We start from the raw sequence: 15,073 nt of genomic DNA on the forward strand, positions 1-15,073 counted from the left end.
ATGTGTAAAAATATACCCCAAAACACATTATGCTACTTCTCTTGAGTACGGCGATACCACTGTGACACTTTTTTGCAGCCTAGGTGCGCTAAGGAGCCCAAAGTCCTATGAGCACCTTTAGGCTTTACAGGGGTGCTTACAATTTAGCACCCTCCAAAATGCCAGGACAATAAAACACCCCGCAAAGGACCCCATTTTGGAAAGTAGACATCCCAAAGTATTCAGAGAGGGGCATGGTGAGTTCGTGGCAGATTTCATTTTTTTTTTTTTGTCACAAGTTAGCAGAAATGGAAACTTATTTTTTTTTGTCACAAAGGGCTTGATTCACAAAGCGGTGCTAACCTACTTAGCACGTCTAAAGTCTTTAGACGCGCTAACCAGGGTGCTAAGTAGGTTAGCACCGGATTTCTCAATCAGATCGTGCGCTAACTTTGCGCGCGTAAAGTTTTACGCGCGCAAAGTTTTACGCGCGCTAAGTCCCATAGGCTTTAATGGGCACTTCGCGCGGTGCGCCCTGTGCTCTGTGCAGTACGCGCGTAAAGTTTTACGCGCATAAAGTTTTGTGCGCGTAAAGTTTTATGCGCGAAAAGCTTGTTTAGACGTGCTAAGGGGGTTTTCACAGGCGTGCTAACAGTTAGCACCGCTTTGTGAATCAAGCCCAAAGTGTCATTTTCCACTAACTTGTGACAAAAAATAAAATCTTCTATGAACTTACCATGCCTCTCAGTGAATACTTTGGGATGTCTTCTTTTCAAAACGGGGTCATTTGGGGGGTATTTATACTATCCTGGAATTCTAGCACCTCATGAAACATGACAGGTGCTCAGAAAAGTCAGAGATGCTTCAAAATGGGAAAATTCACTTTTTGCACCATTATTATTATTATTGATTTATAAAGCGCCAACATATTCCGTAGCGCTGTACAAAGTAAGAAACAAACATGGGGTACATAAAAGAGACAATGGTGTACACTAATATACAAGATGCATACTTAGTGACAAAATACAAAAAATAATACAGCATACAGAATACAAAATACAAAAGTGGTAATGACAGTGATAAAAGGAACATGATGAATAAAACGTACAATGATTTCCAAGACCCAAAACAGGGAGAGAGCCCTGCCCTTGCGAGGTTACAATCTAAAGGGAATGGGGGGGGGGGGGGGGGGGGGACAAGAGGAGGAGTTTGTAGTTCGTAAACACCATAACTTTTACCCAAACCAATAAATATACACTTATTGGAATTTTTTTTTTAATCAAAGACATGTAGCACAATAAATTTAGACAAAAATGTATATAGAAATTTTACTTTATTTGAAAAATGTCAGCACAAAAAGTTAAAAAAAATCTTTGACAAAATTCATGTCTTTTTTGATGAATATAATAAAAACTAAAAATCACAGCAGCAATCAAATAGCGCCAAAAGAAAGCTGTATTAGTGACAAGAAACGAGGTAAAATTCATTTAGGTGGTAGGTTGCATGACCGAGCAATAAACCGTTAAGGCCTCAGTGGTCTGAATGGAAAAAAAGTGTCTAGTCCTTAAAGCGGATCCGAGATGAAAAACTAACCATAACAAGTAACTTGTCTATATATCTTATCTAAAGTTTAGATAGTTTACACAGCAAATCTAGCGGCAAACAGCTTTAATATAATATGTTTATTTCTTCCTGTGATACAATGACAGCAGCCATGTTTGTAAACATTACACAGAGGCAGGCTTATCTGCATCTTGAGCAAAAAACCTAATCCCCCCCTCCTCGCCTCTGAAATCTCTGGCTAGTAATACCTCCCCCTCCTCCTGCCCAGACTGAGCCCCCATGAGCCCTTGCTACCGTCCAGTGTTGCCAACTCATCCCTTTAATCACTGACACATATGAATTATACAGGGTTTCATGGCTAGGTAGATGCAGTTAAGGCACTGATTATGTGTAAGCAGCCCCAGAACCTGTATAACTTAGATGTGTCAGTAATTAAAGGGATGAATTGGCAACACTGCTACTGTCTGAAAGTGCCTTGGCTCTCTGAAAACCTGTGTGCGTGGCTTGTTTAGTTTATAGGGAATTAGAGTATTAAAACAAAAGCAAAAAAGTATTTGGCTTGAGGAATGCCCTATAAACAATAGGAAAGGAACACAATTATGCAATGCGTAAAAGTTCATCTCGGATCCACTTTAAAGAGTAACTGTTAGGCAACAAAAGCAAATTTAAGTCTCTGTTTAAGTTTGTTAAACAGTTTGGCAGGTAGCAAAAAAGACAGTATTGAAGTTAAAAATCTTTCTTACTTTTTTGTGGGCTGAATAGGAATCCTCTTTTTCGCCACAGGCCGCGTAACAGATGTAGCAAAGCATGCTGGGAGGGTTTTTTCCTCCCTACTGCCCTCCCTGGTCCTCCCCTTTATTTCCCTATCCCTCCCTAATTCTTTACTGTAGCCCGATTGGCTGCTCCCTCTATCCCTCCTAGCTCCGCTGACAGAGCTGTGAGGTACTAATCCCCCCCCCCCCCCCCCGACATAGCCGTGATGCCCGCCGGCGCCCCCCCCCCACTGTGATGTCCGCCCGCCACCAGAAAAGCGACCTTAAGTGTCAAATTTTTTAAGGGGGTCTCAGCAATAGGTTCAAACTTATCAGAAGTAAGAAACTTTAACACTAGTGATAAATCCCAAGGAGGAACCAACTTCCCCGGAACTGGTTGTGCCCTTGTCACGGAAATTAAAATTTTTTTAACAAAAATATTTCTTGACAACTGTGTCTGCAAAAAAACTGATAAGGCGGATACATGGACCCTTAAGGTGCTTGCCTTCAGCCCCATGTCCACTTCTGACTGTAAAAATTCTAAAATAAATCTTAGATCATCCGATCGTATATTGTTTTTAACTTTCCAAGAAGAGTATGCCCTCCAAATTTTTGCATATTTCTTCCTTGTAGATTCCTTCCTACATCTTATTAAAGTGGCTGTTACACCTTTTGAGAACCCCAGATTTACAAGGATGTCTTCCTCAACATCCAGGCTGTCAATTTTAGCATCTGTAGATTTGGATGGAAATTCGAATCCTGCACCAACAGATCCTGCCTGTTGTCCAGATGCCAGGGCCCCTCTATTACTAGTGACCGGAGGTAAGGGAACCAGGCCCTTCTTGGCCACCAGGGGGCAATGAAAATTACAGTAGCTTCGGACTGCTCTATCTTCTTCAGAACTCTCGATATGAGGTTGAACGGTGGGAAAGCATAGAGAAGACCCTTCGGCCATTCCACTGTCAATGCATCCAAACGTTCCCTCGAGACTGATGGATGGAGAGAACAAAAGTCCTTCACTTTCGTATTGTTCGGGGCTGCAAACAGATCTATCAGGGGCCAACCCCATCTGTCCGTGATCTGACGAAACACCTCGTGGTTTAACTCCCACTCGGCTTCCTCTATCCATTGCCTGCTGAGAGAATCTGTCAGACTGTTGTCTTTCCCTCGTATATGTACAGCCGAGAGGGACTTTAGGTTCTGCTCGGCCCAGAAACATATTTCCAAAGCTAAATTCCTCAGATTCTGTACTCTGGTGCCCCCCTGTTTCCTTATGTAGGACACCGTTACCATGTTGTCTGAAAAGATCAGAACGTCCTTCCCCACAACATGGTCTCGGAGTTGAATTAGTGCTAGTTTCACTGTCATTAACTCTCTGAAATTTGAGGATTGCTGCTTCATCTCTAATCCCCAAACTCCCTGGACCTGGTGTGAAAGGTAATGGGCCCCCCACCCCCAGGCACTGGCATCGGTGAAGACCTTCTGAGGGTTCTCCTGGATCCAAGCACGACCCTGGGATAACTGCTGTGGAACTAGCCACCAGTGTAGTGAGGTCTTCACGTAAGGCGGAATTCCCACCTGGTTGTCTAGTGAGGACTGTGTCCTGTCCCAGCTGGATAAAAACCAAGTCTGGAGGCCCCGGAAGTGGGCTTGTGCCCATTCCACTGCTGGGAATGTTGACGACATCTGTCCCAACATTACCTGACGACGGGATATCTGAGATGACGTTAAGAAAACCTGAATCTTTCCTGTCAGTCTCTCCTGCTTGCTTTGTGGGAGAAAAACCTTTCGTTTTACCGTATCCCAATTTAATCCCAGAAACACCCTTTCCTGACTGGGTTCTAACTGGGATTTCTCTACGCTTACCAGCCATCCTAAATTCTTCAGGGTCTGGAGAGAAAAATTTAGCTGCTCTCTTAAGATTCCCTCTGATTTTGCCAGGAAAAGAAAATCGTCGAGATACGGTAGAACCCTCACATTGTGGAGATGAAGATGCGCAATAACTTCCGCCACCACCTTCGTGAAGATTCTTGGCGCCGAGGAGATGCCGAACGGTAATGCCTGGTATTGATAATGACCCAGAGTGTCGCCTATCTGAACTGCGAACCTTAGAAAACTCTGGTATGCTGGATGGATAGGAACATGAAGGTAAGCGTCTTCCAGGTCGACCGTTGCCATGAAGGCCCCTCCCCATATTAAGTTCCGAACGGAAGACACAGATTCCATGCGAAACTTCTTCTCCACAATGTGGGGGTTCAATGGCTTTAGATTCAAAATCATGCGGAACTTGCCTGAGGGTTTTTGAACTAAGAACACTCTTGAGTAAAACCCCTGACCTTGCTCCAGAGCAGGTACCCTCCTTATTACGTTCTTTTGGAGTAAGTCTAGGATTGACTGAGTTAGAGCTACTGACCTTTTCGGATCCTTCGGAGAATTTGTAATTAGTAGGTTGGGGGGAGGAGGGGAATTGAATTCTATTTTGTAACCGTAGGTTATCAAATCGATAATGAACTCGTTTGTAGTTATTTGACTCCAAAGCGGAGCGAACTGAATTAACCTCCCCCCGACCTGAACCTGTGAGTCATTTACCGGGCTTTGGAGAAGGGGGGTTGGGTCTGTTGAACAGAAAGGATGACCTTCCCCTCCCAGTATTGTATGTCCACCTATTCTGTGGTGTACCCCTGCCTGCTTGTTCTCTGCGGTTAAACCCTCTCCCAAACTGAAAGGGCCTCTGAGCAGTTTTCTTTCTTTTATCCGGAAATTTTTTACCCCTATTGGAAGATCTCTCCAGAACCGTATCTAGATCCTTTCCAAATAAAAGTTCCCCGGAAAATTCCATAGCGCATAGCTTATGCTTAGAGGTAGAGTCACCCTCCCAAGCATTGAGCCATACAGCACGACGAGACGAATTTATCAAGGCCGCTGCCTTTGCTGATGCGCGTAATGACTCCGATGCCGCATCCGCTAAGTATGAAACCGTTTTGGATATAACCGGCAAAGATTCCAAAATGGTTTCGGGGGGGGAGTACCCTTTGCAAGCTGATCCTGCAGACCTCGCATCCACTTGTCTAGATTCCTTGCTAAACAGATGGAAGCAATTGCAGGTTTAAATGCAAAAGATACTGCGTCCCATGCCCGTTTTAGCAAGATCTCGGCCTTCCTGTCCATGGGTTCCTTCAAAGATCCTGTATCTTCAAAGGAAAGGTCAGTATTTTTCGAATACTGCGCTAAAGCTGCGTCGAGCTTTGGGCATTTCGCCCAAGGCTCCTCCTCCTCTTCCTTAAAGGGGAATCTGCGCTTAAAGGATCTCGGGATAAATAAACGCTTTTCTGGATCTTTCCATTGGGATTTAATTAAATCTCTTATAGAATCATGAATTGGAAAAGCTCTAGAGACACGGCTCTTTAACCCTCTGTATATTTCATCCTGTACGGATGCAGATGGTGTATCTGTCTTGATATGTTCTGACTCATAAACTGCCTTCAGTAACTCATCAGTTTCCTCTCTATTAAACAAATATTTTGGGATTTTAATCACTACCGAACCCTCTGAAGTGTCAGAACCTATTGCTTCACCTTCCTCGGTTTCACCTTCAGAAAACCGCTGAGCCATATTAACCGGAACCAGCGGTATGGGCTGAGCGGGCTGAATTTCAGAGCTATTATGGGACTGGGGTGAAGATGGGCCTGCAGCATCTGGATCATTAATAGGCATAATCTGACCCGTACCCTGTGCAGTCGGGTTAGGTAAGAAGGCAGACCTGAAGGCTGAAAAAGTATTTGTCATTTCATTCTTCATCGATTTCATTAAATCTAGCAGAGCTAGGGTAGTTTCTGACGATTCTCCCTCTGAAGCCTGCTTTTTTAAAACTGGCTGGCACTGTTTACAAATATTCCTAGTAGCCCCCTCATGCAATCTAATATTACACTTCTGGCATCTCAGCCTTTCTGATTGCTGCTGCGTGGGTCTCTGCAAAACAACCAGCATAAAACAATCAGTCAGCTGTGTACATAGACTACCACCAATCAGGTCGCCATCACAGCATTAAGCCATACCTCTGCTGAGTCCATTGCGGATGAAAGGCTCGGCTTGGCTTCCGCTGCAGTTCCGGAGGTCTGCTCCTGCTCCATGCTGCACGCTTTCAGCCGGCGTCCCACGTGTGTAATCGCGCTATATGCGCGTGTCAGTCAGGGCGCCGCCTCTGAGGTGAAAGAAGTACTTCCTGCCCTTTGACCAGTGAGCGACCGGCGGAAGTGACGCGCGCATGACGCGGACGTCAGTACGCCTTCCTACCCGGAAGACGCCAGCCGCTCTGACACCACGGGGAGCCCGATAGGCGGCAGGATGGTGGCGATCCTGATCCACCGGATAGCTGCAGCGAAGGTAACATCTACCACACACCCCTGTAGCTAAGGCCGGAGTCTCCCACTCACAGCCTCCACCACCATCCCGGAATAAAAACTCTACCTAGCTACATAGGCGCCCCAGGCATACCCATGCGATAAATAACAAACTCTAAGACAGGTATCCGCTGGGTGAACATGGGAAACAAACAAAAACTGAAGTGAGAATGGGGGAGGTGTCTTTTATGGGCGTGCTGTCTTAATTTTAATTACTCTTACAGGTGTTTCCGTTTGGGGAGGGACAAACAATATCTCAACAGCCATCCTGGAGGACGATGGGAGAAAATATATTACCTATCTATTTTAATTAACATAACTAATGTAACTTAATGACAGTATGTTTGTTTAGGCTGGAGTTCCTCTTTAAGTGGTTAAAGCTGCAGTGGCCAATTTAATGAAAAATGGCCTGGTCTTTAGGGGGGTTTAACACTGCGGTCCTTAAGTGGTTAAGATTTCCAGGCGTGGGTTGTAGGTGACCACCAATGGGACACTGCTCTCTTCCTGGTTATGCTTCTACCTCAGGAGCTGAGTCCTAGGGATGTTAGCTTTCTTGATTTGGGGTCTCAGCCATTAAAGGATTGTATCCCTGTTTAATGATATTCTTCTTCAGGTAACCCAGGTGTTTGTCTCTGTCATCCCTGTCTGAACAGATCCGATTGCATCTTATTGCCTGGCTGTAAATTATGGAATTCTTTATGTTTGGGGTGGAAACTGTCATACCTGAGGGATGTGGGACCATCTGTCGGTTTGCGGTACATTTGTAGGCTGTTCTCTCTGATGTACAGGTAGTGCCTGGTTAACAAACGAGATAGGGACTGTAGGTTCGTTCTTAACTTGAATCTGTTCTTAAAGAGAACCAGAGACAAAGCATCCTCATGTATTTTACCATATATATCAATGGGAACATGACAGTAAACACCTACCCTGCTCTGTTTCATTTTTCTCTGTTAAATCTGCCTGTTATCAGCCCTGATAAGAATCCCCGACTGAGCATTTAGTCTAGCTTTTCCCGGAATGGTTATAGCTGAGTCAGTCTTCTGTGATGTCTTTTAAAACCCAAGCCTGCCCCCCTGAGGCTCTGCTTTGCTGCTTCGAGGATAAATGGCAGCAAAGCGGAGCAGGGTAGGTGTTTACGGTCATGTTCCCATGAATATCTTGTAAAATACATGAGGGTGCTTCGTCTCTGGTTCCCTTTAAGAACAGAACACTGTGCCATCACTGTCCCCTGTACCTCCTCTGTGCCTCTAGTGTCCCTGTGTGTCACCTCTGCCCTTTGTACCTGTTTATACAAGTTTAAAAGACATTTTTTTCTTAGTTTTTTTTCCTAAATCAATTTTCAAAAAACTACAAGTCCAATTTGATTTTTTTTTTACTTGTTCCCATGGAAACAGAGAATCCATGCTGTTCGTATCAGCGGGTCGTTCATAAGTCGGGCGTTTGTAAGTCAGGGACTACCTGTATATGGTGGTGTCAAAAAAGTTAATCTCGCTGTGAGAGTAGCTCAGTTTCAGTTTGATTGTGGGGTAAAAGGCATTGAAGTTCATGTGAAATTGGATAAGATCCTCCTCACTTGCAGACCAGATGATCAAGATATCATCTATAAAAACTGAAGTAGGCCATAGGTTTTATATGGCAAGTATCAAGGTATTCTTCAATCTTTGCCATGAAGATATTTGCATACTGCGGTGCAAATCATGAGCCCATTGCCACTCCCATTTGCTGTAAATAGAGGTCCTCTCCAAAAGTGAAATAATTGTGGGTGGGAATGAATCTCATCAGTTCAGAAATTGGCTTTATAGGTGTGCCCAAATCTTGAAGATATTCGTGACAGGCCGCAATACCATCATTATGGGGGATGCTGGTGTACAGAGACTCTACATCCATAGTGGCAAGAATGGTGCCTCCAGGCACAGGGCCGATGACTGCCAGTTGGTTCAGGAGGTGTGTAGTATCCTGTATGTAGCTGTAGAGACTTAACCACTTTTTCCACCACTACAGTACATCTATGTCCTCTGTGACTTCATCTAAGCCACGAGGACATACATCTAAGTCTTGTAGCTGAAGCACATCTGTGCACGATTGGGCTTGCTCCTGTGCAAAACCTCCATCACTATCTACTGCAGCACGAATTAGTGAAAGCAAATATATGTTCCCTGAGCTAATAAGATTAATTTTTACCATTAAAAATACTTTGTTTCTCAGTTCATAGTAAAAAAATATACACTGTAGCATTATATCAGAATCAAATATCTTCACCACAAATTGTGACAGGAATGTAATTTAAGTTTTGTGACAAACAGTAGAAATAGCCAAACAAAATGTGTTTTTTTTAATCTACTATTGTGCGCGTTTTATTTTTAAACTGGAATTGGTAAAACTGAAAAATAATGTTTTTTTTTTCTATTTCTTTACCTGTTTCCTATTAAAATGCATAATAAACAAAATTGTTCGAGAGAAAAATGCCTTACAATAAAAGCCTTAGTTTTGCAAAAAATTATATAGATTTCATTTAGTGTCATAAGTAGGGATAACGTTATTGCTGATTAAATAGGGACACAGCTAAAATGTCAAAACTGCTCTGGTCCATAAGGGGCAAACAGGGGATGCGAAGTGGTTAAACAAAAAGAAAAAACAAAAACAAAACACGCTCCACCACTGCTGGTCTGTACAAGACTAGCAAGGGAAAAAAAAACACATGCTACAATTGAAATTTCAGTTTAAAGAGTATTTGTCCTTTATGTGACACTTCCCACCGTCCTATTCTGCTCACCAAGACAAAACCACAAAATCTAGTACTGAAAATCAGAAAGACTTTATAGATTCCTTACATTTCTCTGGAAAAATCGCAGTCTCTGAAGATATCTCTTCCGGATCAGCCACATCCTTAAAAATGATTGAATCTATGATTGGTTAACAGAAAGTTTATAGTTAATACCTGCCACATGGACATTGGTGTAATTACAGAGAACAGACATAGGGTAGTTTATGTCTGGCGCAGTCAAACCGTTTGGTCAATTTACCATAATCTACATGCAGTCCACTACATAATACTGTTTCTATTCTGGGAGGTCATAATTTAAAGTGACACTGAAGCGGAAAAAACAAAACAAAAACAAAAAACTTATGATATAATTAATTCTATGTGTAGTATGGATAATTAATAGAACATTAGTAGAAAAGATAGCATCTCATTTTTATTTTAAGTTATATAGTTTTTTTTTTTAACAACATTGCATCATTCTCTAATATATGCAGTTTACACCTTACACAGTATTTTAAATAATTTCACAGAACAGAGCTAATGACCTTTTCAACTTACCTCTTAAGGAAAACCATAAACAAATAAGAAACAATGAGAGACATATGAGAGACATTTGAGATAAGAGCTTCAAAAGACAGTGCTGTCTACAGGCGCATATACACACTGTATTGTTACAAACGACAGGTCCCTCAGACTCTACTGTGGTTTGTAACAATAGGGCATGTGTACGCGCCTTACGACTACTTTTTGGGTTGTGAAGCTCAGATAAGCTCTTTTGCATAGATAACTGAAGTTTCCTAACTCTTCCTGTACTGCGCTTTCATAGCTGTACTACACATACAATTCATATCATAAGTTTATTTTCACTTCAAAGTCATATACTATACTGTACATACTGATATATGTGGATAAAGGTTTTATTTCCGGCAAATCTGGATTTGGATATACAGCATAAAAAAGGTTTCTGTTTGAGTCAGATTCACAAAACTCATTTCATGAATTAACTCACAATTAATCTCTCATTAAAGAACTGAAATGAGAGCGATATGGAGGCTGCCATATGTATTTCCTTATCTGACAAGATAAGCTACTGCAGCTAAATAGATCAGCAGGGCTGCCAAGGAACTGGCATGGTTGTAAAAGGAAATAAACATGGCAGCCTCCATGTTCTTCTCACTTCAGTCGTCTTAAATGTGAAAATAAGGTGAAAATAAGTAAGGTGAGAATTTATAAGAAAATCTTTGTGAATCAACTCCAACAGTTTCAACCAAAACAAGGGAGAACAACCAATCTGAACAATCTGACTGAGATTCTAACCCAGGACCACAGAGTTGCAAGGCAATAGCTCAAACAACTTTGCCACCACAGATCATGTCTTGGGCACCGCTACCAGTAGATGTCTCATAGAAGCCAGCGTTAATTATCGGCAATCTAGCCCCCAGCCAGTCATTTGTGTGCGCAATGTGAGTAAGAGCGTAGGAGCCGATATGCTACTACATAGAATTTAATGATAATAGCAGATTTTAATCTTGGCGCCCAAAAGTAAATAGGTCTAGGTTAAGGTTAGGCATTAGGTGGGGTGGGGGAGGGGGGGGTAAGGTTAGGTATCTCTTGGGGGTTTGTGCAGGGTTTATGGTTAGTTCCGTCCAGGCATAGTTCCGTTTAGGCACTTTAACCGGAGGGATAAGGTTAGGATAGGTGCTGGGTACTCTTGCCATCATGCCACAGATGTTTAGCTAACCGCTGTTTCAAGTCAAAAGACTCACAATGAAAAGTGAGAACATATCTACCTTAACAACAGCTCTGATGTTCTTGCGCAAGTAGCTCATTCTCTGGAGATAAGCTCGACGCTGCCTGTATCCTCGCCAGTGCGCCTGTAACACCACATAGAGATAAAGGTGCACTATTTAAAAAAGTACATACAGTTTCCAAAATCACTTCTAATATTCTAATGCACACAGGAAAAAGAGCATATTATTCAAAACTAAAGCCTAACTCCAGCCAACATTTTCAAGATTTTTAGTCAGGACTCCTGACTTTATATGGCTCGGCAGCAAAATTTTGATGGGTCCCTCCAATGTTCACACCCTTTTCCTTGTCTAACCATGGTGACCCTCCCAACCTTGGGCCCTTCTTTCAAGGGTCATAAAACAAGTGTGGACATCATAATCTTCACACCCATAACAAGTGAAGCCACAAACACCTGATCTGAAGGATGGACCACTTTGTCGGAGGGGGGTGAATTGGAAGTTGGAGCCCCAGTAAAGCTCTGGTCCCCCTTGCCCCTGCTCATTCCCTACATGATGTGCTCCCGACCCACACATAAAAGGCTCCATTTTTTTTATAAGGGGTAATTTTTACTTTAATAGATCAAAAACAATTTTTTTCTTCACTCAAAGTGTCACAGAACCTGTGCAAAAGCTCTCAAATTTAGTATAGACTTTAAATTGGCAAAGTGACCTCCTTGTAGTAGCACACAAGGCGATACTTTTCCCCTCTCCTCCAACTCCTCACAGACTTTTCATATAAGGCAAACCACCTTTCAGTCTTGCGGACTGCTGAATCAGTCTGCCTATGTAGCTCCTCATGGATGAAATGGGATTTCAAGGCATGCTCGACTCATTCCACAAGGGAATTTAATGAACATATCTCACCTGTATGAGGATGACAGCTGGGATTTGCTTGTGTAACAGATGCATTCGGTCAGAAAAGGCCTTGCGGACCAGAAACCCCCTCATATGAGCTTGAAGTTTCACTAGCATATCAGTATTGGCTTCCCACTGCCTTTCTCTCTGGAAACCGCTGGTCACATGGTTGATCACAGACTGAAATGCAAAGAGTTATACATTTCAAAAGATCCAATATAATCTTATTACTCAAATTGTCTTTAGAAACACCTATGTGTGCATGTACATACATCACATACATAGACACACATACACACAGTCTTTGTACAGACTCCACAGCCCTGGAGTCCAATGAGCGGTAAAGTCTTTGTGCAGAATAATCCAAAGTATTATGTTTTGGTCAGTGTCCTGCTGTTCTGTCGATAGATGGAATTTAATAAAACAGATGATGGAAAAGGACCACAAAGATCTGTGGTTCCAGATCTCTTAAAGGATTTGTCCTGAAGGACTGGGCTGATATTGGAGCTGATGCCCTCCCAGCAAGAAAGGAAACTCCAACCCCCTTTCAGACCGGGAGAAATCTGGCAGAATATCTGTTAAGGTGCCATTAACGGTACAATTTTTTCACCAAATGCAATCTTAGTTACGATCATTCAAATCGCATCGAAAGATTGCATTTAGTGAAAAATTGTACCGTTAATGGGCACCTTTAGGCTGATGTCTCCATGCCCACAAGTCCTATCAATGATCTTATGAATTCACAGATATGAAACTATTAAACCATAAAGTACATTTTTAAAAACGCTCAGATAGTGCTGATGCTCAGAAAAGCTGTAAGAAAGCGCTCACAGTGTGTCTCGGGTCTTACCGAGAACCTTTATTTCTCAGTGGCTAGATGTGCAGTCCACCTGAAAATGTCTCACGAAGCCCTCTCTTTTGAACTCTGGCAGAGAGTTGAATACTACCAGAGGTTTGGAGACTGTATGCTAAGGACATGGCCCTTATGTTCATTTCTGTCAGGCCCAATCCAGGATGGATGGCTTATTATTTATTGTATTTATAAAGCGTCAACATATTATGCAGCGCTGGACAACAAATAGTCAGCAGAGGGCTTGAAAGCCCAGGAAGGCATTTGATAAGAGCTTGATAAGAGCTACTTAACTGTGCGTTATGCCTGTGATAGCTGGAAAGTTAACCCTTTTTGCAGCTCTGGCTTCTGCGACATTGTAAATAAGGTATGATGTATTTGATATAAAAATAGCAAAGGCATCAAACGAAGTGGGAATAACACACCCTTCACATAAAAAGAAAATGCATGTGCTTTTTCATAACATGACCAATTTCTATAGAACACATGCTTTTTCCTTTAGAAACACCCTGGAGATGGCGCAGTAGGAGAATACGATCCATTACAACAGAGATGTGAGCATCCTTATGCGATTTTACGAGCAGTGCCTTCACATGCAGCAACATGGGGCAACACAACACGTATAGTGTGAACATGTTCTGACTTTCCATACTTGGTGATGTACTGCCCCCAAAATATTACAGATGGTTTTGGGTGGCACTGTGTGTAAATCGCCGCACAATCTATAAAAATAATTTTGATCAGCTTGTTGTTAAAGTGCGCATCTTCCACTATGTGACATTTGGAAGTCTTTTGTTCTTACTTGGGAGGGTCAGTCAGAAGCCAAAAATTCTGAGTGCATGCAAACTTTATGCAGTTTGGAAATGGTCCAATCAAACAGATGAAATTAGGAGATCTGACTCCCCTAGCTGCAGGCTTGTTCCAAAAGACCAGATTGACAGTCAGTCAATTGCCATGTAAAAGTAAATGAAATTTAAAAAATAGAAACAAAGAGGCAGCCACCATATTCCTCTAATTACACATTTATTTTAAAAGACAAGATCTGTGACATAGGTCTCACCTGGATCTCCTCACGGGACAGATGGGTGTTGCTAGGGCTAAAGTCTGCCGGCAGATCCCAAGTGCCCTCGAACGTGCGCAAATGGAAGAAATAATCCCCTTTATCCTTTATCTTGTGTCTCACCCAGTAATTTTTCACATCACCTATAGGTTAAACCAGCAAACACAGGAGGGCAGTAAAACTAAGCTTAAGAGACAGACAATAAGAACAGCCATCACTAAAAGAATATACAGGAAATTGTGCCTGCTAAAAGACGTATAAGGGCTGCTTCACACACTTTCTAAGTGCTTTGTGATTTTAAAAGCTCTTGTTAATGTAATTCTATGTGTGTGTTCTTACTGGAGCGATGTGATTTTGTAAAAATCCCTCATAGCATTGTATTAGCAAGAGCTTTTCAAATCACTGGCACTTAAAGTGGATCCGAGATGAACTTTTACTCATAATTGTGTTCCTTTCCTGTTCATAGGGCATTCCTCAAGCCAAATACTTTTTTTGTTTTCGTTTTTAATACTCTAATTCCCTATAAACTAAACAAGCCTCGCCCACACTTTTTCAGAGAGCCTTGGCATTTTCAGACAGTAGCAAGGGCTAATGGGAGCTCAGTCTAGGTAGGAGGAGGGGGAGGTATTACTAGCCAGAGATTTCAGAGGCAGAGGGGAGGAGGGAGGAGGAGGGGGGATTAGGTTTTTTTTCACAGGCTGAGTGCTGAAGATGCAGATAAGCTTGCCTGTGTGTAATGTTTACAAACAACATGGCTGCTGTCGTATCACAGGAAGAAATAATCATATTCTATTGAAGCGGTTTGCAGCTAGATTTGCTGTGTAAACTATCTAAACTTTAAATAAGATATATAGACACATTACTAGTTATAGTTAGTTATTCATGTTGGATCCGCTTTAAAAAGCTCTTGCAGTGTGAACCAGCCCTAAGCCTGTAGACATGAAACAGATGTCTTTTTTCAAGCCAAATAACTATGTAACTATGTGTAGAACAAAGGAAAAGAAAGTCTTCTGGCCCTTTCTACCAGGGATGCTGTTTATTTACGCTATGTGCAAAGTGA

General features: G+C 42.3%; 1 protein-coding gene across 1 annotated transcript in view; it reads right to left on the reverse strand.

Moving 5' to 3' along the window:
• Positions 1-15,073, reverse strand: part of IQGAP3 (IQ motif containing GTPase activating protein 3) — a 186,238-nt gene that overhangs the window by 67,428 nt on the left and 103,737 nt on the right. The window contains 4 exon segments of the mRNA XM_068253575.1: positions 9,526-9,597; positions 11,249-11,332; positions 12,113-12,283; positions 14,014-14,156. Coding sequence (XP_068109676.1) covers positions 9,526-9,597; positions 11,249-11,332; positions 12,113-12,283; positions 14,014-14,156 — 470 coding nt within the window.

Source organism: Hyperolius riggenbachi, chromosome 9, assembly GCF_040937935.1.
Source record: "Hyperolius riggenbachi isolate aHypRig1 chromosome 9, aHypRig1.pri, whole genome shotgun sequence".
NCBI classification, from domain to species: Eukaryota; Metazoa; Chordata; class Amphibia; order Anura; family Hyperoliidae; genus Hyperolius; species Hyperolius riggenbachi.